The sequence below is a fragment of the Bradysia coprophila genome, unplaced genomic scaffold, assembly GCF_014529535.1.
Source record: "Bradysia coprophila strain Holo2 unplaced genomic scaffold, BU_Bcop_v1 contig_24, whole genome shotgun sequence".
Lineage (NCBI taxonomy): Eukaryota > Metazoa > Arthropoda > Insecta > Diptera > Sciaridae > Bradysia > Bradysia coprophila.
Window position 1 is genome coordinate 3,700,225 of NW_023503501.1, and position 22,005 is coordinate 3,722,229.

General features: G+C 37.9%; 2 protein-coding genes across 5 annotated transcripts in view; one reads left to right on the top strand and one right to left on the bottom strand.

Annotated features, from left to right (window-relative positions):
* LOC119077846 overlaps window positions 1-11,396 on the top strand; it is a 57,479-nt gene extending 46,083 nt beyond the window's left edge. For 3 of the 4 annotated variants that reach the window (XM_037185166.1, XM_037185167.1, XM_037185168.1), the window contains 13 exons: window positions 920-953; window positions 3,331-4,299; window positions 4,367-4,555; window positions 4,616-4,716; window positions 4,773-5,022; window positions 5,089-5,215; window positions 5,287-5,478; window positions 5,551-5,608; window positions 5,673-5,975; window positions 6,034-6,123; window positions 6,185-6,248; window positions 6,535-6,668; window positions 6,731-11,396. In XM_037185166.1, coding sequence (XP_037041061.1) covers window positions 920-953; window positions 3,331-4,299; window positions 4,367-4,555; window positions 4,616-4,716; window positions 4,773-5,022; window positions 5,089-5,215; window positions 5,287-5,478; window positions 5,551-5,608; window positions 5,673-5,975; window positions 6,034-6,123; window positions 6,185-6,248; window positions 6,535-6,668; window positions 6,731-8,868 — 4,649 coding nt within the window. In that variant the 3' untranslated portion in view covers window positions 8,869-11,396. The remainder of the gene's footprint in view (window positions 1-919; window positions 954-3,330; window positions 4,300-4,366; window positions 4,556-4,615; window positions 4,717-4,772; window positions 5,023-5,088; window positions 5,216-5,286; window positions 5,479-5,550; window positions 5,609-5,672; window positions 5,976-6,033; window positions 6,124-6,184; window positions 6,249-6,534; window positions 6,669-6,730) is intronic. The other variant, XM_037185170.1, reaches the window with a different exon arrangement.
* Window positions 11,397-12,920: 1,524 nt separating this feature from the next.
* LOC119078147 (odorant receptor 94b-like) lies at window positions 12,921-20,555 on the bottom strand. Its single transcript, XM_037185622.1, has 4 exons — window positions 19,819-20,555; window positions 19,659-19,758; window positions 13,034-13,297; window positions 12,921-12,974 (listed from the first exon to the last, which is right to left on the bottom strand). The coding sequence occupies exons 1-4, from the start codon at window positions 20,553-20,555 to the stop codon at window positions 12,921-12,923; spliced, it is 1,155 nt and encodes a 384-aa protein (XP_037041517.1).
* Window positions 20,556-22,005: the final 1,450 nt, after the last annotated feature.

Sequence of the window (22,005 nt, forward strand, 5' to 3'; positions counted from 1 at the left end):
CTGACTTTATCCACTTTATGTGTTTCGTTTCAATTGGAATACCCACCAAAACATTAAATGAAACATGGATTGAGGGATGAGAGATTTCATACTTTAGTATCTCATTGGCCACGTACGTAGTGTAGTAGTTAACAAGCTTTATTCAACCATCAACTATTAGCTGTGAATCCGTTTACTGGAAGGTAAATCGTCCACATTATATGCATAATCACAATGTAAGCACAACATGCTGCATAAGCCCTTTACAGTTGGCTAAAAGAAAGAAGTAACCAATGAGAGGAAAATGTTAAGACAAATGAAGTAAAAGATTTAGTTTCAATCGAGACGCTTTAATGGTGTAGTATGTCTTCAGAATTTGTTTTAGATCTATTTTTATTCGTAAAGCAGATCGTATAACACCGCAAGACTAATGCGCTAAATGATGAACTATCAATTTGTTATCGGTTTCTAGCATTTTTGACCAATGAGCTGTGATCAATAGATTTCTTTTTCATCGAAGCATGCAAAACATGTTAAGACTTCGGGAATTGATCGACACAGATTGAAAAAATCTCTCCCATGACCTTACAGTTGACGACAGAATAACTAAACTCATTATTGTCAAAATATCGACAGCCCTAGGACACACGGTTATCTTGACAGCAAGATTGAGGTTTTGATGCATATCGAGAAGGCAAGGACATTGAAATATCAATATAAATTGAATTATTTTATACGTACACTTGTGACGAACGACACTGACCATTCACAATATATATTTACACGCCATGACGTTCAATTAGCGTTTTCGTTCTGTGAGTCTGAATATAATATAATAATATGCATAATGCCATGCTATGCATATAATAACCAAGAAAAATGTATGCAACTGTTTGGTAACATGTTAATTTTTATTGAAAATGTCTTTTATCTTTTGCAGGTTTAAATCTTTTACCAGTTTTAAGTAATCTCAGGTATGTATCGAAGAATGTACTTAAAGTTTTATTGCAAACATTTCAATTTTTAACGCATGATTAATTAAGAGAGGAAAAAAAAGGCACACACAACTCGGTATTATATGCACCGCGCATATAGATAGGTATTTCGACAATGTGGTACTGTGGTACACACGCAAATACTGTTGCTCTACAGACCGACACACCGTGTAGAGCAACAAATAAAATGTTAAGCACTTTATGTTAAGTGAAGTTGATTTATTGATAGCAAAAATAACTTATTTAAATGCTGTTATCATACACAACCTAGCTCTTTTTTTGCATGTTCATTTTTCGCGATTTAGCGATCATATTCACAGACCTCACCTCGACAAAATTTGCGAATGCTCGAGACACACCCCAATGTGATTGCGAGAAAAGGTGATAGGTTTTCGGAGTGACGATAAATATTGTTGGTGGCATTTTAGCGGACATAGTTACTTCACTCTGTGTTTCAGAATTTGGTTACAGCTTGAAATAATTTCGTAATTTAGATTGTGATGCGCACCTCAATGGTATTAATTGCGATGGAATGCGTGAAAGAATTATGCAAGTGCATCGGTTACACTTGAGTTCGATCATTATGGTTTAGACTTTTGATTTTGCAAACTATTCGTCGATGTACCACAACGTTAACGACATCTCTTTCCTATAATCTCTCAAATGTAACCTTGGTTAAAGAGATCAAAAACTTAGAAAGCACACCTGTTATCGGCAAAGATGACACAAATAATACACGGTGTCCTTCGACTGATATACACATATATATAATGAAACGCACTGCTACACTAAAGAAGTAAAAGATTTGATAACAAAAACGCTAAGCGACACTTGAAACAAAAGAAGTAACTGATTTAATCGATATATTGTGATATCTTGGATTTTACACTGTTTTAGGACATTCTATTCTATTGATCAAAAATGTCGCCAAACATATTGTTATAGCTACCGAGCAGTTCAAACAGAATTTCTAAAAAGGTTGAGCTATCCGTACGTAATTGGCTCTTGGCAGTTGGCTGTCTGAAAGCAATTGCCATAAATTTTTTAATGTTCAAATTAACTATCGTCTACTATCATAGGGACAGACGAACACAAAACTATGAGGCAGACTGACGCCCCATTCCACATAAATAAATTCTCTTTTTCTGTCCTGCCACTGAAACAGCTCAGCCATTCTATGTACATTAATTCACCGACTGCACGAACGAGGAAAGGCCTTGTGTTAAGATCCGTATGCATAGCTGTAATAGTGCGCACGCAGCACGTGTAAAACAGCTAGATTTCCGTCAACAGAATTTTACTCTCAATTTTTCCAACATTTTATTGGACATGTTCCCCTATCCGCACTGTTTTCATTTTCAGTGTATGCTCTCTCTTTCGATGATAATCTCGCCTCTTATACATACGGAATTGAAGTTCCATTATATATTGTTCGGAAAACACGATTGCTGCATTTTCATTTGGAAAAATTCTTTCTCTAATTTCTGTACATGAAACTTAACTCTTAAAAAAAAAATTATTTCGATAAAAGAACTGGTTAACGTTCCGTGAATATTTTTTGTTCGGGACACGGGATACAAATTCAGTCAGCCAATAAAGTTTCGAAAAAAAGCAACAAAGAAGTGGTTGAATTACTGCTGTGTATGGTTGTTAATTACAGTTTGGTATTCAGTTCGGTGGTGAATTTATAAAGTGTTTTCCATAATGCGTCAAATGGGGCTAATAATAATAATAGTGACAGAGATCAATAATTGTGGCTGTTTAGGCCAATGAATCGGCATTTTTATTTTACCTTTTGTTGCGTTACACACACCGAATTTTCCAATTGTTGTTCTTCCGGGTGGAACTAATTTATTGTGCTAAAACACGACTACATTTTATTACGAATTGAATTTTCGTTATGGAAAAGCTGTCACCGTGTTCAATTCTGGACAAGTTGTTTTGCATAAATTGATCTTTTCGTTTGAGGTTAGTTGACGAAAGAATTATTATTAAGACGAGACTGGTGTTGGGGTTCTCATATTTCGACCAAAAATGTTAAAGAATTCATAGAAACGTAGAGCACAACGATTCAATTAACAACAACGGTTGTATGGTGGAACACGTAACTGAGAAATTATTAATGTAGGTCAGGTGGTATAGGAGTTAAGCTCGATTTGTTTTTCGATCGATGCATAAGCGAATATTTTGGTTACCATGTTGTTGAGTGATTGAGCGAATTGAACTGAACGTAACATTATGAGAACATTAGGTCGACAGTCAGTTGTGCATTCCTCTATGTGTATACTACTGAACTCGTTAATTGCTCACTTCCATAACAGTTTCACATTTTGTTTACACTTAAATAATTTTTCAGACGCTTGTCGGGAACAATTGCTGATATTGCCGTACAGCTTGACGTATTTGACGAACAACGAGAATGCGACGAAGCGCAAAGTCTACAGGGACCGGACGGAATCAATCTAAATTCCCATCTTGATGTATTTTATGCCATATTGCGTCAAGTGGCGGACACTCCGCAGGAGATACCATTTCTTAGTATTTTACAGCATTTGCTACGCATCGATCCGAAAGAGGCCATCAGTGACATTATATGGGACACAACCGAAACGTTAGTGCATCGTGCCACACTGCTGGAGAATCGGGAAGATTCGACGCGTTTGCTACGAGCGCCAAGTGTGCAGAAATTTTCGTGTCCACATTGTCGCGGCGAAGCGTCTAGTCCGAGTCGGAAACAGTCTATTGCACCAAATACGGGAATTCCGATTCCACCTCCAATACCACCACCACACAGTAACATTGATGCACCATCAGCACCGCCAATTCCGCCGCCATTACCTTGTATCCCTCCACCGCCTCCACCAATGTCAAATAGCAACAATTCAACAGCACCAATTCCTCCACCAGCACCAAGCCTGTTAACACCGAACAGCAGCGCAAATAGTTCGCTAACGAATCGACCAAAAACCCCGGAACCGAGTATCGATCCAGCAAAATTGCTGCCACAACAAGAGACACCATTGCCTAAAGCGAAAATGAAGACAATCAACTGGAACAAAATTCCACCCAATAAAGTTGTTGGCAAGCACAACATATGGACAATTGTGGCTGATTCGCATCAGGATAGTCCGATGACTGATTTGGACTGGGGCGAAATGGAGGGACTATTTTGTCAGCAAGCAACCAATACTCAAGGCTCACCGAAGCTGGGACGAGATAATGTGGATACGCCAGAGCGAAAGGCTAGGAAGGAGAATTCGGAGATTACATTACTGGATGGCAAACGAAGTCTGAACGTTAACATCTTCTTGAAGCAATTTAGAACGTAAGTCAATATTGGAAAGTTAGTTCTGGATAAGTGAAAACGAATCCAAAATTTTATGTTACTGCAGATCCAACGAAGAAATCATCCAACTAATCAAAGACGGCGATCATGACGATATTGGGGCTGAGAAGTTGAGAGGCTTCCTGAAAATTCTGCCCGAAGTTGATGAGTTGGCCTTGCTGAAATCATTTGATGGAGACATTCAACGGTTGGGTAATGCTGAGAAATTTCTACTGCAACTGCTTCAAGTGACCAAGTGAGAACAGCATCAATGAAAATTTGCCTTTCCCTTTCATGCTAACAAATTCTCTTTCAGCTACAAGCTACGCATTGAGGGAATGCTGCTGAAGGAAGAATTCGCCACAAATATGAGCTACTTAGAGCCATGCATCAATGCAATGTTATTCGCCGGGGAAGGTACAGTTTATTGTCCGCAATCAATTTGCCCATTATAATCCTCTCAAATCACTCAGATCTTACCACCAACACTCTACTGCGAGAGGTCCTGTACATGGTTGTAGTGGCGGGAAATTTCCTCAACGCTGGCGGATATGCTGGCAATGCTGTTGGTGTGAAATTGTCCTCGTTGCAAAAGCTTACCGATATCAGAGCGAATAAGCCGGGAATGAATCTGATTCATTTTGTTGCGCTGCAGGCGGGAAAGAAAAATCGAGAGCTGCTAACGTTTCCCGAGAAACTGACGACACTGGAAAATGCTTCCAAGTGAGTTGTTGCACCGGGGATACTTTGCCGATCAGTCGTCTAATACAAATTTTGTTTGCTCATTAGGACGACTGTCGACCAAATAAACAATGAAATAACCGCACTGGACACAAGAATTAAAAATATTAAAAAACAAATCGAACTGCCAACGACGGAGCAGGACGTGAAAAGTCAAATGACCGAATTTTTGCAGGTGAGAATCGAAGCAGAAAAATGTTCATTGAAAGAAACCAATTTTGAGAAAATAATTTTGATTTCGTAAAGGTCGCCGAACGTGAAGTATCCATGCTACAACGTGGTATGAAAGAAGTTGAAGCACTGCGAATACAACTCTCCGAATTCTTCTGTGAAGATCCTAGCAGCTTTAAACTGGAAGAATGCTTCAAAATATTCCATAATTTTTGTGAGAAATTCAAACAGGCTGTCAACGAAAACGAAAGACGACGCATGCAAGAGGTACTTTTGCAGTCAATCTTCCATTCAATATCGTTTCTCCGCTAACTTTCATTCATTTCCCACTAATTAAAGGAGCAAGCAACAATACGACGAAAGCAACGAGAAGAGCAATTGGCCAAAAGAGCTAGAAGTAAGTTGTTGGGACGACGGATGTCGATGCTATTTTCCTCACACAATTTTCTCTTCCTATACAGCTAGTCAAGCCGGAACCCCAGTGTCCGACTCCGAAAACAGTTTATTACTTGATCCATCGCAATTCGATATGCGTGGCAGTCCAGCAATGACACGCCGACGAATGGGATCGTTCAACAGTACCGGTGATTCGTTGCTGCGCGAAGATACAGCATCACCGGACATAACCCCAACAGGTAGTCTCCGGCGACGCAGAAGTCGAGTCTTATCGGAAGAAGATGATGGAAGTCTGATGGACTTTTTGCGGTCGTCGGGTCACGATAATGGTGCCAGAGAACGTAAACCGTCGTCGTATGGCAGTTTAGGTAACGGGACGATTTCGAAACGAAAATAGGGAGAGATTCTAACGGAACATTTTTTCAGATCGATCTTGGGCTAGACGGGCTCGGTCGGGCAGTGGGAATAAAAAGCGTCCGGATTTGCTGAACATAGACTTTGGTGCAGATCGAGAACGTAATGAAAGATAAAGATTGTTTTATAAGATTTTAGTTAAAAAAATTATTTCTGGTTCCAGGGCCGAATTCCCCGTCTCCGTTGGTTGAAACAAAGCAACTGCCAGCGGAAGAAGCTAAACCGAGGTATGTGACAACAATCAGTACTAACAACCAAAAGAACACTTCTGCCTCTTTGTTCCGACTTTCACTTCATACTTTTCTTCGGGCAGTAATGTCCTTAAGTCCAGACCTTTCCGGCCTCAAACTTTTTTGCTTCAAATTCTATCAAAAGTAAATCTTCCCCTACAATACAAGTCAGTTGTCATTCCCATAACTCGCTCGCAATCATTTGCTTCCGGAAAAACACAAGTTTACACACAACACACCAAACTAACTCGCCAACAAATTTCTCTTCCGATTTGCTAACCAGAATTTCCAGAGAATGGCGCCAAAAGATCGAATCATGGCTACAGGCCAACGAACAAGACGAAAAACAAAACGAAGAGTATCGTCGCAGGGCTAGACGACTTGCTACGAACAGGCGATCTTTTGAAAACGATTCAGGTAACACAATCGACCATCACTCGCCACCATGCCACATTCCTGCAAATTCAATTTCATTTCAGAAACCGAACGAAGCAAGCTCGATCCCTTGCCCGAAGAGAAAGCGGCACCGACACCAACATCTTCTTTCGCTGCGCATGACACATACAAGCGTGTCTATCCGGATTGGAAGCCGTCTACAACCCTTGATGTAGTCGGAACCATCGAGGCGATAGAAGATGCTCAACCACGCACACCGCGCGACAAATCGGCATGGAGAAAATCGAATCTTAACGTACCGAACAGTTCCGAAAATACCGACTCATTTTTGCGCTTGTCTCGACAGCGTTCACGCGAAGGCATCAGTTCAGCAGCAAACAGTCCATTACAATCGATTATAGAAGAAGATCGCCGGAAGAACGTCATACAGCAATTGGGAGAACGTCCAGCTAGTGATAAATTACAAATCTACATTCGTCGTCCGTCTGATTCACCGGAGGTGGATTCAAAATCTCTCAGTATATCGAGTGGTAGTGATGCAGTGACAAGCGATCATCATTCGATCTATATTCGTCCTACAAACGACATTCCGCCCATTACGACACAGCCCACATCGGTGCTGGATACGCCGAATGCACCACGGCGAGTGAGAAGACTGACGTCGAGCGGTGCGGAGGATAAAATTGAAATCGATTCCGAAAATATCGAAACACCACCATCGACCAGAAGGAATATCAGCACTGAAAACAAGGCGTCAAGTAATCCTTGTCGAAAATTACAGAGCCCGAGACCACTACACCGGCAAACAGTTGAAGAAAATTCGAAACGACGTGAAGAAGAAGAGTTGGACAATGCTAAGGTTATCACCGAAGCAGAACCGCTTGGACAATTCGACAGACATTCGATAGCACGTAGAACACGACGGTACAAGCGTCCAACTGACTATAGTAGTGGCAATGAGGAACGTGGCGACGGAACGCCAGATGCTAGTGCCGAAAAGGACACCAACAAATACTCCAGCAAATCGAAGTTGGAGGATGACTTGGACAAAATTACTCTGCCGAAAATTGAGGATAAAGATGCGCGCCTGAAACGGTGGCAAGAAAGACTGAAAAGTTTGGATAAAGAAGATAATCCAAAGCTGAGCCCCATTCAGGTTTTGTCCAGAGTCGGAAAGGTTGGCAGAAATATCAGCTCGATCAACCAAGAAGATGTTCGTGAAGCGATTAGAAATCTGAAGTCACCAACGGAGACTCCTGAACGGGTCTGGTCGCCACCGCGTGACATACTTAAAGACAAAACCATTCCAACCAAATCATTAAATCATCACGAGCTGAACGACGAAGGCTTCGAAGAGACACAATCGCTCGTCTCTGACACACCGTCCCATGGAAAAGACAGCACATCGTCGAATAACGAACCAACCGACGGTAAACGTATTCGCCCATTGCGCATGACCTCGTCGGATAGTGCAGCGACGACGAGTAGCGATACGTCCAGGAAGAAGACAATAACGAAACCGTACGTGCAAAGTCTGCTCGAACGGAATCGACAAAGTTTGGAAAGAAGCCGATCATTACGCATCGCAGCTGCACCCACACCCATCCGAAGCGCTCTGGTTAAACGAACAAACTCGCTACGAAAGACCGACTCACAAAGCAGCGTTACAAATCAGAATAGACGAGACGTTGAAAGAAGCAGCTCCAGGACTAGTCTACGAAGTTCACGATCGTCATTGAACAGTGCCGCTTCAACAAATACCGTTAAAAATATGCCATTAAAGTCGCAACGATCACCCGTTACCATTGACAAAAGCGTATACAAGAAACCATTGGTGCTACAAAACAATTCCACAATCGGCCGGATCACATCACGTACGCCGAGTCGCAGTAGCTCTAGTGGATCAAGCATTGGCCCTACCGTCCGGCGACCGCCAGCCAAGAACACATCATCATCGTCCGTAAGCACCAGTTTCAAAGAAAATCAAACAGCCAACAAACCAGGCAAAAGCATCGGAAGAAGTTTATCGGTCACACCAAATCGACTAACATCGCCGCCCATATCAAGTCAAATTAGTAACGCAGCCGCTAAAGTAACGTCACGTTTATCAACGCCGACACAGTCGTCACAGATCGGAAACGGTAAGATTCAACGGGTTAGCAATTTTATGCGTCCAACCACAGCCAGTTCGACTAAATTTTCTGGTGCTAAGGGGAAGTAGAGAGGGAAAATCGTTTCTCGGGGTGGACGGGGAGACATGGTTGTATGTGAAAAAATTGAAAATATTTTTTTGTATTTTTTGTTTCCGGTGTACTTATCGATTGTAAGTAGCGCCAGAGTGTTAGGAGAAGATTTGAACCGATAGAACGAAATGAATGTCACAAAATAAACAAACAAACAAACATCAAATTGATCGTCCAAAACTTTACATTCAGGGTATATATATCAGATGCGATTTTTATTGATAGAAAAGCCATGAGAATTAATTTATATATTTTGTGTGTTTTGTTTTTACTTTTTAATTTTTGTTTTTTTGATATAATAAATATGTCGTAGATAGGCTTCGTTTTGAAAATGTTAAATTATATATGCGAAAAAAGCAAAAAAAGCAATTGTTAGTGTCCGATGAATGGAAAGATTTTTGAAAATTTACTTGATGCACGAAAAAACATATTTCTAGAAATTTATTTCCCAAAAATAGGGTCAGCTACCCCAATGTAGTGAGTTGTAAAAAAAACGTGAAATATTAGGTCGCGTAACAATCATTTACTGCGAAAGTTTACACCAGTCGTCTCAAGATTCGAGTAAAAAATTTAAAAAAAGAAAAATTGTCTGCTCGGCATGACTAAAATTCAGAAATGTTTTTTACTTCATATCTTTTGCTACGAACAGCCAATTGCTTTCTCGGTTGAAATAGAAAAAAACTGTTGTCACTGGTTCATTTTAAATACTTTAACAGATGGCAAGCATATCATTCTATACTATCGGATCTAGTACTTCTTTTGATCGAAGTTTCAATAGATTGATTTCAAATATTTTACTTCAATTTTTCGAACATGAGTTTTGCTATATGTCAGACCGCATCGGTCAGTGGAGTGAAAAATTTACTGAGTTTACCAAAATTTACCAACCGAGATCGAAAGTGCAAAAGTTGAAAGTGAAGTAACTTCAAAATAGTCCATTACGTTATTTGCTTGGAAATTCGTTCTTTTGAATAGCCCGAGCCAGAAGCTGTCTTTAAGCCTTTTTCGAAGGATGCCCATATAGCCACTTTTTCACATTTTATCAAAAATATAAAGGCCTTATTGTACACCTTGAGCAGCCTTGGATCTAAGAGAATACGCTATATATCGTAGGCAGCATCACTAATGGGCGTATGTTCGATATATCCGGAACTACTGAAACGATTCTGATAAACTTTTCTTTCCCTGAAAGGTAGTAAAAAGTAATGAATTTGGAGCCCGACCGACATAAATTTCAGCGAAATTAGATAGAGTTATTAATGATTTCCATCTGCTGGTGACACTGAAAAACAGGACACTTAAACAGTTTTGATTGTGTGCGTGAATCAGCTGTAAAACATCTGAAGCAGATTCATGCTGAAATTTCAATGTCTCTAACCTACAAAAACATTTTGAAACAACCTGATTTTTATCAGTTTCTCTACAGTGTCTCCGCAGGGAAAAAAAAAGTTTATCAAAATCGGTTCAGTAGTTCCTGAGATTTCGGAGATACCCCATTTAGTGATGTTGCACATGATACATGGGGGCTCGAATTTCTGTGTAGAGAAAATGAACACACAACGGTTCCACTTATAAAAAACCCAACATCTTACGAATATGACAAATATCTCAGTGTTACTTCTAAAAACTCTCATACCCCTGCAGATGATGCTTTCAACTTCATTTATCGTAGAAAGTTACTCTTTTCGATATAGAAATGTGTTTCGCAAAAGATTTTATTTTGCCCAGAGTTATTTATGGCAAAATAAAAGCAATATTTAATAAAAGGAAATTCACTCCTGGTCGAAACGTCGGTGCAATGTGTGAATTAGCGACATTCCAAGTGAAGTATCAAAAATCTTTCCACGAACCGACTTTGTTATAGATATTTAATTTTAGGCGAAATATTATAAAATACGAAAAATGCTCTCAAAGTATAAAACCAAAACTAACCGTACTAAATATAACGTGTGCTAATCTTAAACGATAATTTTTATTTTACAATAAAATTTTTAATTTACAAAATCTGAAAAGAAAACAAACTCTCGTCCTAGACCTATTGCGAACGAAAGACAAAGATTTCGTTTTTTTTCTTCTTTCAAATAGAAAAATATTATTTACAACTACAAGAACAGAGATGCCGCAGCGATTTCTTCCGTTGTAGAATGGTAAATTCTTTGAAGAATTTTTTTTAAACCATTTTTACAACAAAAACCAAATCAACCACAGCAATATGAGAATTGAGCAATACACGATTGTTGATTATTATAGTCTATAATAGTGCAATTTATATATCAAAGCGACGACTTCCGTAAACAAACAAAAATATATTTTTTCGAGCACCACACTACACTTTGTCGTTATATTTATTCTTGTCACCATCAACTTAAAATCTCAATAGTTATATACAGAAATTGCATAGCAAAAATCAGTCAAATGATTAAATTAATCCAAACAAACCGAATTCACTTTAAAAAAAATCTCTAATATCAAAAACGTAACACTCATTAACTTTGTATAAAAAAATTGAAAATGTTGAAAAAAAATGGAAAATAAATTCTATAGAAAAGACAAGGAAAATTTGTTTCATTTGAAGAACCTATCCACGGTTGAATGAATTTTAACTGAGCATTTCGATGCACTTTTGATATTTTTGGATATTATTAGTCAACTCGGAGCCCTGAACAAGGTTCCACAAAAATTTTGGACTTTCATCCGTACCGTCAGTGACATTGGTGCATAGCCCATCCTGTATACAGAGAGAGTGGTGGAAAACTGGTTGTGGTTTCAATCGAAAGTGCCTGAAAATATAATAACAATTGTACAAAAAGTTGGCACCCTAAGTGCAAGTGAAGCCGGCAGAGACATGCTAAAGTTGAAAAGACGTGATTTTCAAACAGTCATAGAGACGTGGAAAGAAAATTTAATTCCACTACACCCAGAGAAATGATAAGTTGGTCACTGTAAGTGGTTTTGCGCGATATCAGCTCTTTTGAAAGTTGTGATTTTTTAGAATTTGGTCGCAGATAATAGACAATCATATTGTGAAGTTTGAAAGAAAAAAATCTCTTACGAAACTGTATAAGTTTCTCTTTTATTATCTGTTTCAGAGGTTTTCTTTATCCATACAGCGCGGCAATGCTATGTGTGTCATTTCTAGCATCCCAAAGAGTACCAAGCTGGACGAAGTTCATTTACTTCAATAGTTGTTGCTTTTCCTTTTATTTTTTTTTTATCGTTTCTTATGTATGGTTCATTGGTTATGTAGAATGATTTGTAATAAAGTTACTTTCTCTTTGATCTGAACCTTCCAGCCCTTCTCTCAGCTTTCATTTAACAAAAATCGAAAATTTGACGAAATTCGAAAATTTGATGAAAATCGAAAATTTGACGAAAATCAAAACTTTGACGGAAATCAAAACTTTGACGAAAATCAAAAATTTGACGCACTTAAAACGCTCATAGCTAGAATGTGAGTTATAGGTCCCATAGCTTAACACTCTCATAGCTCCGAAATTATAAGCTTTTATGAAAATTCCCTCAAATTAGTGTCTCAGAATTACGTCCTTGACAAATCCATTTCTTCATACAAATTTCTACAAATTTCCAAGTTTTGAAATTTAATATCTCGACCAAATCTTATCCTTATGAGGCTCGTTGAACTCGTATGGACGCCCAGATTACGAATAAAATACTTTGGGGGTAGTAGGAGCAAAGGGGGAAAAGTCAAAAAAGTGTTTTATATATGATCCTCAGTCCTACGAAAAACTTTTTTGGTCAAATTTTTCAGTGGAACCGGACTTGCGTCACGGTACTTCACTAACGTAGGGCCATGATTTCGACAATATGTTGTGAATCGATCCAGATCAAGCAAATTTTTCTGGAATTATCTCTCCTCTAACTAAATCAAGTTAATTTATTTGAAAATGTAATTTCGACAATATGTTGAGGGATTTTTGGATATGACCTCTTTGGGTTAGCGGCTGTGACACAGCTCCAGCATACATGGAAAACATAGTCCTAAGTCTTTGCAGCAATGCAGCATCCATCACTATTGTTTAAGGTTTTTTAAAAGGTGGAACAAGGTGTACGACGAGTTTAAAATCTGCAATAAAAAAGTGGCCATCACCAAACCGAAACAATGTGCAACAAAGAAAACCGTACTCTAACAAATGTCTCCAAAGTTAGTGGATACAATTTGCCGATTAGCATCTCATCCGATCGCTTCAAATATTCACCAAAAACTATTATGCATTTCTTGGTTGCCAGTGGTTGGTCGACCCAGTTCGATTCGAATAAACTGTAGGTAAGACGGCTGCTGTACAGCTTAATCTCATTCCCGAAGTACGTTATCATAAACAGTTCAGCAATGCTGTAAATAAGCGAATAGACATGCACTAAGCGTTGAACAAAGTTGACACTGATATCCTGAAAGATAGACTCGAATTAGTTCGAAGTTGTAGAAATTGGTGGAGATTATACGAATGCCAAACAATAAATTGCACTGCAAATACAGACGGCGCTGGTGGAGAATTGTAACAGAAAAAGTTTCGATAAAAATGATTCCACTTCGTCGATTATTCTAAAAAATTGAAAGACTTTTCAGCAGGCACGACAGTGTTTGATATATACTTGGTGGACATACTCTTTTAAATGAAGCTGGTCCTTAATCGTCTTCAGTAAGTCCTGATAAAAAATGGTCTGTCGTTCCTTTTCCATCGTATTTACCTTACCCTTGATTCGTCCCATGTTCCTTATATCCGTCCCTAGAATTTTATATCTCAAGGAGCAATGCAGCAATAAGTACCAAATTATGGCGGTCACAATAACTATCGCCGGGAATGACAGAATATTTTCGGTAAGAAAGAAAAAGTACGCCAGCCAGAATCCGATTTCACTATTTTTACAATCCAACGGAAACGCAATATCCACAATCAGTCGTTTCTGTTTCCCAATAAAGGGAAAAATTGAATTTCCCGAAATAGCAACAGCAGTAACATAGCCGAATAGAACCACAATTTTGATTAATTTTTCCACTTTGTCATTGAAAAATGCTAACTCTTCATCATCTCGAATTAAGAAGACACACGTTCGATTCAGCAATTCCATAATTTCCTTCTGTTTCCAAAGCAGCATCCAAATTTTAGTCGTCAAAACTGTAATAATGATGGCCACTTCCGCTAAGAAAATGCTTTCATCTAGGGACTCCTTTTTAACCGCTCCAATCGAAAATGAAGCGAAAAAGGAGAGGTAATAGATGAAGTAAAATGACTTTAGTCTCTGTTGACTAACTGTAGCAGCGTCTTGCCCATGCCAGATGCCGATACGACGAAATAGAGAAATCATTTCGTCGATCACTTTATGAATTCGAATGGAATGCATCCTTGAGTTGATATAAATATTGAGTAGCAACAATATCGATTATTGAAACGGCTCGCACTCGCCACTTATATTTACAACAATATGAACATTTACATTTTGAATTTGTTACACGTTTATGTAATCAATGCTAATGCTTGGGGAGCGTCCATATGTTACGTATACCGAAAGAGTTAATAAATATTATGCACGTATGACAAGGCGGTCGAGGCTTGCCGAGACGGCTTGTCATACGTGCATATTCTTTTTTATCGCATAAGCGAAAACGAGACAACAAGATATGCGAATGACACTTTGACAATTTACAGAAGTATAATGTTTGTTTACATATCCTAGGTGAATAATTTTTTCGGGGAATCACACCGCGTATGCGATAAAACTTTTTATCCCATACGCGCGGTGTTCGGATGTCAAAATTAAGAAGTTTAATTCAAAAATTACACTTCAGTTCTATGTTGTTGTCTCGTTTTCGCTTATGTGATAAAATAGAGTACACACTTGTCACTATCAGTCTCTGCAAGCCTCGACTTCTTCGTGACAAGTGTGTAATATATATTATCGCATACGCGGTGTGATTCCCCGAAAAAATTATTCACCTAGGATATATAAATAAACATTATACTTCTGTAAATTGTCAAAGTGTCATTCGCATATCTTGTTGTCTCGTTTTCGCTTATGCGATAATAGTACTTTATTTCATATGAAGCAGGATGAAATACAATGCTTTATTGCATGAGCGAAAACGAGACAACAACATATGACTGTTTTGACAGCAACCTATTAATGTATGGATTAGCGCTCTAGATAAGTAATTTTTCGGGGAATGACACCGCGAATGCAATAAAAAAGAATATGCACGTATGACAAGCCGTCTCGGCAAGCCTCGACCGCTTTGTCATACGTGCATAATATTTATTATCTGCCTAGAACGATAATCTCGAGCTTATCCCTCTAGGGAGTTTTTGTTTATCTCGATATATCTGTTCTCGACAGATAAAATATGATATGCACCTATTGCCAGACTGTTATTTTGACGTGTAGACATTATAGCTTACGCCTTCGGCTAGGGCAATAATGTCCCACACGTCAAAATATCAATCTTGGCAACAGGTGCATAATATATATAACCCACAGAAACAGTTGCAATTATTATCTACTCTTGAACCCAAGTTTATACTTAAGTTTATACTTAAAATCTGAACTATTTGGTCAACACCAACAAATTAATATCTGGACGGTCCCTTGCTGCTTATGGGACTGAAAAAAGTAAATCCTAAGTTTAAAGAATGGCTACAACGAAAACCTCAAAAGTAAAAGATCGAAACTGTTTTTTTTTGGTTTTAAAACGTTTCACCTTCTTAACAGGCTTCACTGCCCTTTTGCGAACTCTTCACGAATTCTTTAAGTCTAAACTGTTTTATTGAAAGACACTGTACAATTGTACAATAGAGTCAGCAGAGTCATTGTCCCAACTGCTAGAACGGAGATCGTCACAAACGACACCAAGATCCATAACACAAATCATGGCATTGATGTCATTAATAGTTTGAAAGTGGCCGCATAATTTGTACTTCAATTGTTATCGATTAATAAATTATTTGATTGACTGGACTATCAGTGGTGAAATGGCGTACGATTCTTGTGGAATAAATTGGAATGTTTAAAACATTATCGAAAGTTCGTTACTTGTATGGGATTTAGTTCATTGTGTTCATATCACCATTTGAGATATGCTTTTATTTAATAATCATCCGAAATTACAAATAGAATATTTCGCTTAAGTCCTTCGAAGGCGGAATAGTTCCCAAAATCGATGCTACATTCCCCTTTTACCGGGATAGCGATGCTAATTCGTTGAATGAGGTACGTGATTTTGCTTTTATCTTGATCAATTCCAATCCCAATTTTCAGAAAACACCAGACGTCTCAGTGGCGACGAAGCCAAGTGAGAGTAATGATCTATCTTTTTAGACTCAGCTCTTCTTAGAACCAGCATTTCGTGACGACGAATTCAAGTAAGAACGTAAAATCCCACAGCAACGATTTTCCTCTCGCCCACGGTATTAGTGTTAATCCGTTCAGTTTTTTCTCCATCGGCTGTCAGTGCACGTTGTAGGATGTTATTTCCAATAGCATGCCGTGGATTCGTATCACTCGCTTTGCTACACGACAGGGCTTATATTGGGAATTTCAGTTCTCAAAATTCAAAAAATTCTTAAAAAATATTTTGCATTTACAGTCGAAGAAAAATAGATTTCGGTTTTTTCAACGATGTTATTTAATCCACATGAGATTTACAAGTTATAATACATATACATACATAAATATCGTAACATTGGTAATGAATGTGGGATAAATAGTATTGATTGGATTGTATTGCCAGTTTCTTATATTTCTTCGACTGTAATATGATTAAATTTTTCGTTTACTCCCTTGACTGAAAGTCAGGGTTTATGCAAAATAACCTTAAATGTCCGTAACGACAAGTTCAATATGATTTTGAAAATGTTCTACATTGGCTTAAAACGTTAAATACAGAAAACATCCGTACACTTGTTACCGCGATAACTCAAGTAATTCTTTACCTACTGATTTTCAAAATTTTGGTTTTAATCGATGGAGAATGAAATCATGAGGTTAGGTTCGTATATGGTGAAAAATTTTTGGAATCGGACACACCATTTTTGTTTCCGGACGTTTATGGTGCTATCGATAGGGAATTTCAAAGTGATCATTTCGTTGAAGATGTTTTTTTTAAACAACCTCTCCGGCTCGGGGCGACTCTAAGAAAATTTCAAAATTTCAAAATCATGACTATTTCAGAAAATTTTACCCCGATGGTTTATCTAATGGTAGTTTGTAGATAATTGACAGACGATTCTAATAAAAGTATCGTCGGGTCGAAAGGTTGTAGCTGTGAGTAAGTGTGAGGCAACAAAGTCCAATTTTATGGTTTTGTCAATGAGCACCCCAACCGATTTTTCATTTTATTGGCTTAAAATGAAGGCTAGCACATCCCATTTAACATATCAAAAAACTGAGAGTGGGTTTTTCAATTTTTTCAAAAAATCTTAAAAAACTTTCTTCTGGGTGCCCACATTTCTCAGATTTTTTAATGGAAATGTGTGGAAAGTTGTGAATGTGGACAACTTTCACTAATTTTTTCACCATCGGGAAGCTTTCTGGTCATGTCTAGCTCATCCACTGATGGGAAAACCTTCAGTTGCTACTACATCTCATAGTCTGAAACCGCACCTTTCCAAAAATACCATACTTGCCCTATTCGCTATCTGGCTTGCATTCCTTACGATGACAAATATGTGAGTAAGTCGACTTACTCGAAAGATTTTTGAGGCAGTTTTTTTGTTTCCAATTTTAACGGAAATAAAGTTTATCCAGTCCAATATCCAATATCAAATAAGGTGGTTATAGACTCATTTAATGAAGTTCACATGTAAGGTGATACATTCTGATATCATTCTGAACCTTCAACTCACAGCTCACTTTGTTTCTTCAGAAAATTAAATTAATTTTGAGTTTTCCAAACGGCCAGTGGCAATAAAAGAGATACACAATTAATGATGTAGCAAATAGACCATTCTTGTATCGCTTTTTCATCTGTCTTTAATTTTGTGTTCTTAAAAACACCAGCTTATTTAAAAATGGTAAGAAAACTGGGACTGCAATTATTGGAAAACTTATTCAGTCATCAGTCAAGCGACCTTACCCACCTAAGAGTCTTCACATAAATTAATGGTCGTATCAGACACAACTTCATCCAATAAAATTAAATTTTGAATTGTTCGATTTTATAACCGTAATTAGCAAATGAATTGCATGAATTTTTTTTACAGCAAAAACAAAAAAAAATCTTAAAAAATTCTTTAAAAATTCTGAAAAATTCCTAAAAATTCTGAAAAATTCTTAAAAATTCTTAAAAAATTCTTAAAAAATTCTCAATAATAAGCCCTGGTACTACACGATGAACCATGGTACCCATATTTATTGACTTTGGCTCCAAAAATACAGACATGAGGCTGAACGATTGTTGCACCAAGTCGTAATGACAATGCAACACGTTACTCACTGTTTATTTAATATGTTCCAAGCTGCGGAGATGGTAATGCATTGAGCAAAGCACCTGATTCACGTACGGAGTTTGCTTTGAATCGAGCTTCATTGGTTTTGAGATATTAGTTATTTTGTAAGTTTTTGGGTTGATCAAAGAAATTATAGATATTTTACTAGGCAACACCTAATCCTGTCCGTCATTCTTTTGTTTACCAGAACGGAATCGAAGCACCCAAATCCTCAGAAACCTTAAAAGTCCTTGAGTTCTCGAATGAGCCATAGATTTTTTTTAGAAATCAATCTACCACCACTTGAATGATCCCAAATGTCCAGAACGGAACCCCTCGAAAAAAAATGAAAATTCTCAGAAAATCCTTTAAAATTCAATATCGAGTCCAAATCTTGACCGATTTTGACGTGACAGCTTGTTGAACTCGTACGGAATCCGAATATTCAAATTTATTGTGGGACAAGGGAATGAAGTCAAAAAGTTGTATATATGTTCCTCAGTTCACTCGTTATTACTTCAACTTTCAACTACCTTCGTTCCTCAAAACATTTTTGGACTTTTGGACATGGTGGACTTCGAAATGAAGAGCCCAAAAACAACAACGCTTTAGTTATTGAAAAATAGGAAGATCTGACCATAAAAAACCCGTCTACCTTGTAGTTACTAGCATCAGTTTTGCAATGAGGTCGAAGATACATGGATACAATGAAGGAATGTACTTTTACTAAGCAAACTCGTAGAAATCCACAATGAATCAAAAACGTGCCAACACCTTTTAGATATTGTAAGCGAGTCTTTATGGTGAACACTAATGTACATTTTTGACTATCTCTACGCGGTATAGTGATTCCTAAAGCTGTTTAGTGTCAGGCTACATCCTCAATCAAACTATTGCGTCAATCGCTATTCTTTAAGGTTTTGTAAAACGTTGAACAAGGTGTAAGATGAGTTTAAAATCTGCAAGAAAAACGTCACCAAACCGACAAAATGTACATGCAACAATGACCGTACCCTAACAAATGTCTCCAAAGTTAGTGGATACAATTTACCAATCAGCACCTCATGCGATGGCTTCAAATATTCACCAAAAACGAGTATGCATTTCTTGGTTGCCAGTAGTTGGTCGACCCAGTTGGATTCGAATAAACTGTAAGTAAGATGGCTGCTGTACAGCTTAATCTCATTCCCGAAGTACGTTATCAGAAACAGTTCAGCAATGATGTACATAAGCGTATAAACGTGCACAGAGAGTTGCAAAAAGTTGACACTGATATCCTGAAAGATTAAATCGAATGAGTTCAAAGCTGTACGAATTGATGGTGGTCATACGAATGCCAAGCAATAAATTCCACTGCAAATACAAATGGCGCTGATGGCGAATTGTAACAGAAATAATTTTGATAAAAAGGATTCCACTTCGTCGATTATTCTTTAAAAAATTGAGAAAGCTTTCAACAAGCACGACAGCATGTAATATACGTGCACATACTCTCTTAAGTGAAGGTGGCCCTTAATCGCCTCCAGTAAGTCCCGATGAAAAATGGTCTGTCGTTCCTTTTCCGTCGTTTTTACCTTACCCTTGATTCGTCCCATGTTCCTTATATCCGTCCCTAGAATTTTATATCTCAAGGAGCAATGCAGCAATAAGTACCAAATTATGGCGGTTACAATAACCATCGCCGCCAATGACAGAATATTTTCGGTAAGAAAGAAAATGTACGCCAGCCAGAATCCGATTTCACTATTTTTACAATCCAACGGAAACGCAATATCCACAATCAATCGTTTCTCTTTTCCAATAAATGGGAAAATTGAATTTCCAGTAATAGCAATGACAGCAGCATAGCCGAATCCAACCATCAAGTTCATTAATTTGTCCACTTTGTCATTGAAAAATGCCAACTCTTCATCATCTCGAATTGAAAAGACACACGTTCGATTCAGCAATCCCATAATTTCCTTCTGTTTCCAAAATAACAGCCAAAGTTTAGTCATCAAAACCGTAATAAGGATAGCCACTTCCGCTAAGAAAATGCTTTCATCCAGGGACTCCTTTGTAAGCGCTCCAATCGAAAATGAAGCGAAAAAGGACACGTAATAGATGAAGTAAACTGGCTTCAATCTCTGTTGACTAACTGTAGCAGCGTCTTGCCCATGCCAGATGCCGATACGACGAAACAACGAAATCATTTCGTCAATCACTTTATGAATTCGAATGGAATGCATTCTTGAGCCGATATAAACGTTGATTATATACTGAGAAGCAAACGGTCAGAAAAGGGTGATTACACCCTACCAATAACGAGACCGACTGTTGCATTAGGAAAATTACAATTTTACTATGAACCTCGGTTTTCTTTTGTTCTATTGAAATTTAAAATGCATTTGACAAAATTCCCTTGACTGAAAGTCAAGGGTCTTACGGATGATAAACACTCGAAAATTTTTATCACACTTTGTTCATTTCTTGATAACACGATAACTTGAGTAATTCTCAACGGATTTACAAAAACTTTTTTTTATTCGACGGGGAATTAAATTCCTGAGGTTAAGTTCGAGGATGGGCTATAAAGGACGAGTGATCTCTGAGATATTCCCAAAACAATTTTCGTCTCGTAGTTTGATAACACGATAACTCGAGCAATTCCCAACGGATTTCCAATTATTATTTTTTATTCGACGGGGAATTAAATTCTTCAGGTTAAGTTCGAAGATGAGTTATAACGGACGAGTGGTTTCTGAGATATTCCCAAAAGAATTTTTGTCTCGTCGCTTGATAACACGATAACTCGAGCAATTCTCAACGGATTTCCAATTTTTTTTTTTATTCGACGAAGAAATAAATTCCTGAGGTTAAGTTCCACGGGCTGGACACTCTACGAATAGCAGAATTTGAAAAAATGAAGAATAGCGTGAATAGTGTCAGGCCCGTGTTAAGTTCGAAGATGGGCTATTACGAACGAGTGATCTTAGAGATATTCCCAAAAGAATGTTTGTCTCGTCGCTTGATAATTTCCAAAAATTATATAGATTATCTATCTATAGTCTCCTTATCACATGGAGCAATTTTCGACAGCTTTCCAAAAACTTTTCAAACAGCTAGAAAAAAATCAACGAGTGTCAATTTTGCGGCCAGAGCGAAGCGAGGGCCATAATCAAACGAGTTGCATACCTTATTCATGAATAAGAGGGGTCAATTTTCAGTAGATTTATTTACTAAAAAAGTCCTATAATCTAGAACCTTTCAACGAGTGTGAACTTTGCGGCCAGAGCGAAGCGAGGGCCGTAATCACACGAGTTGCTTACCTTATTCATGAGCAAAGGGGGCCAATTTTCAGTAGATTTGTTTCCTAAAAAAGTCTTATAATCTAGATCCTTTCAGCGAGTGTGACCTTTAAGGCCAGAGTGAAGCGAGGGCCGTATGCACACGAGTTTAATTTTTATTGAAGAGGTAGGCAAGAAACACGTTCTCTTTGCAGCGTTAGTTAGCAGACAATAATACTGACGCATCTTTTGTTTAAAAATGAAGAAATAAGTTCCTTTTGTTATTCTGAAAATTGATTTTCAATAAAATAAAAGGATTGAACAATTTATGACAAGACAATACAGGACAAAGAGCTACTTTGAGCAAGATCAATCTATGATATTTTTGTTACAGTTACAAAAATCTATTGAG

What these genes read in the sequence shown, in the direction of transcription:
- LOC119078147 (XM_037185622.1), bottom strand. Translation starts at nt 20,555, where the DNA reads ATGCATTCCATTCGAATTCATAAAGTGATTGACGAAATGATTTCGTTG. An exon ending in GAATTTATTGCTTGGCATTC is followed by an intron (nt 13,298 to 19,658) that starts GTATGACCACCA and finishes TCTATCTTTCAG; the next exon opens with GATATCAGTGTCAACTTTGT. An exon ending in CTTTGGAGACATTTGTTAGA is followed by an intron (nt 12,975 to 13,033) that starts GTACGGTTTTCT and finishes TTTTTATTGCAG; the next exon opens with ATTTTAAACTCGTCGTACAC.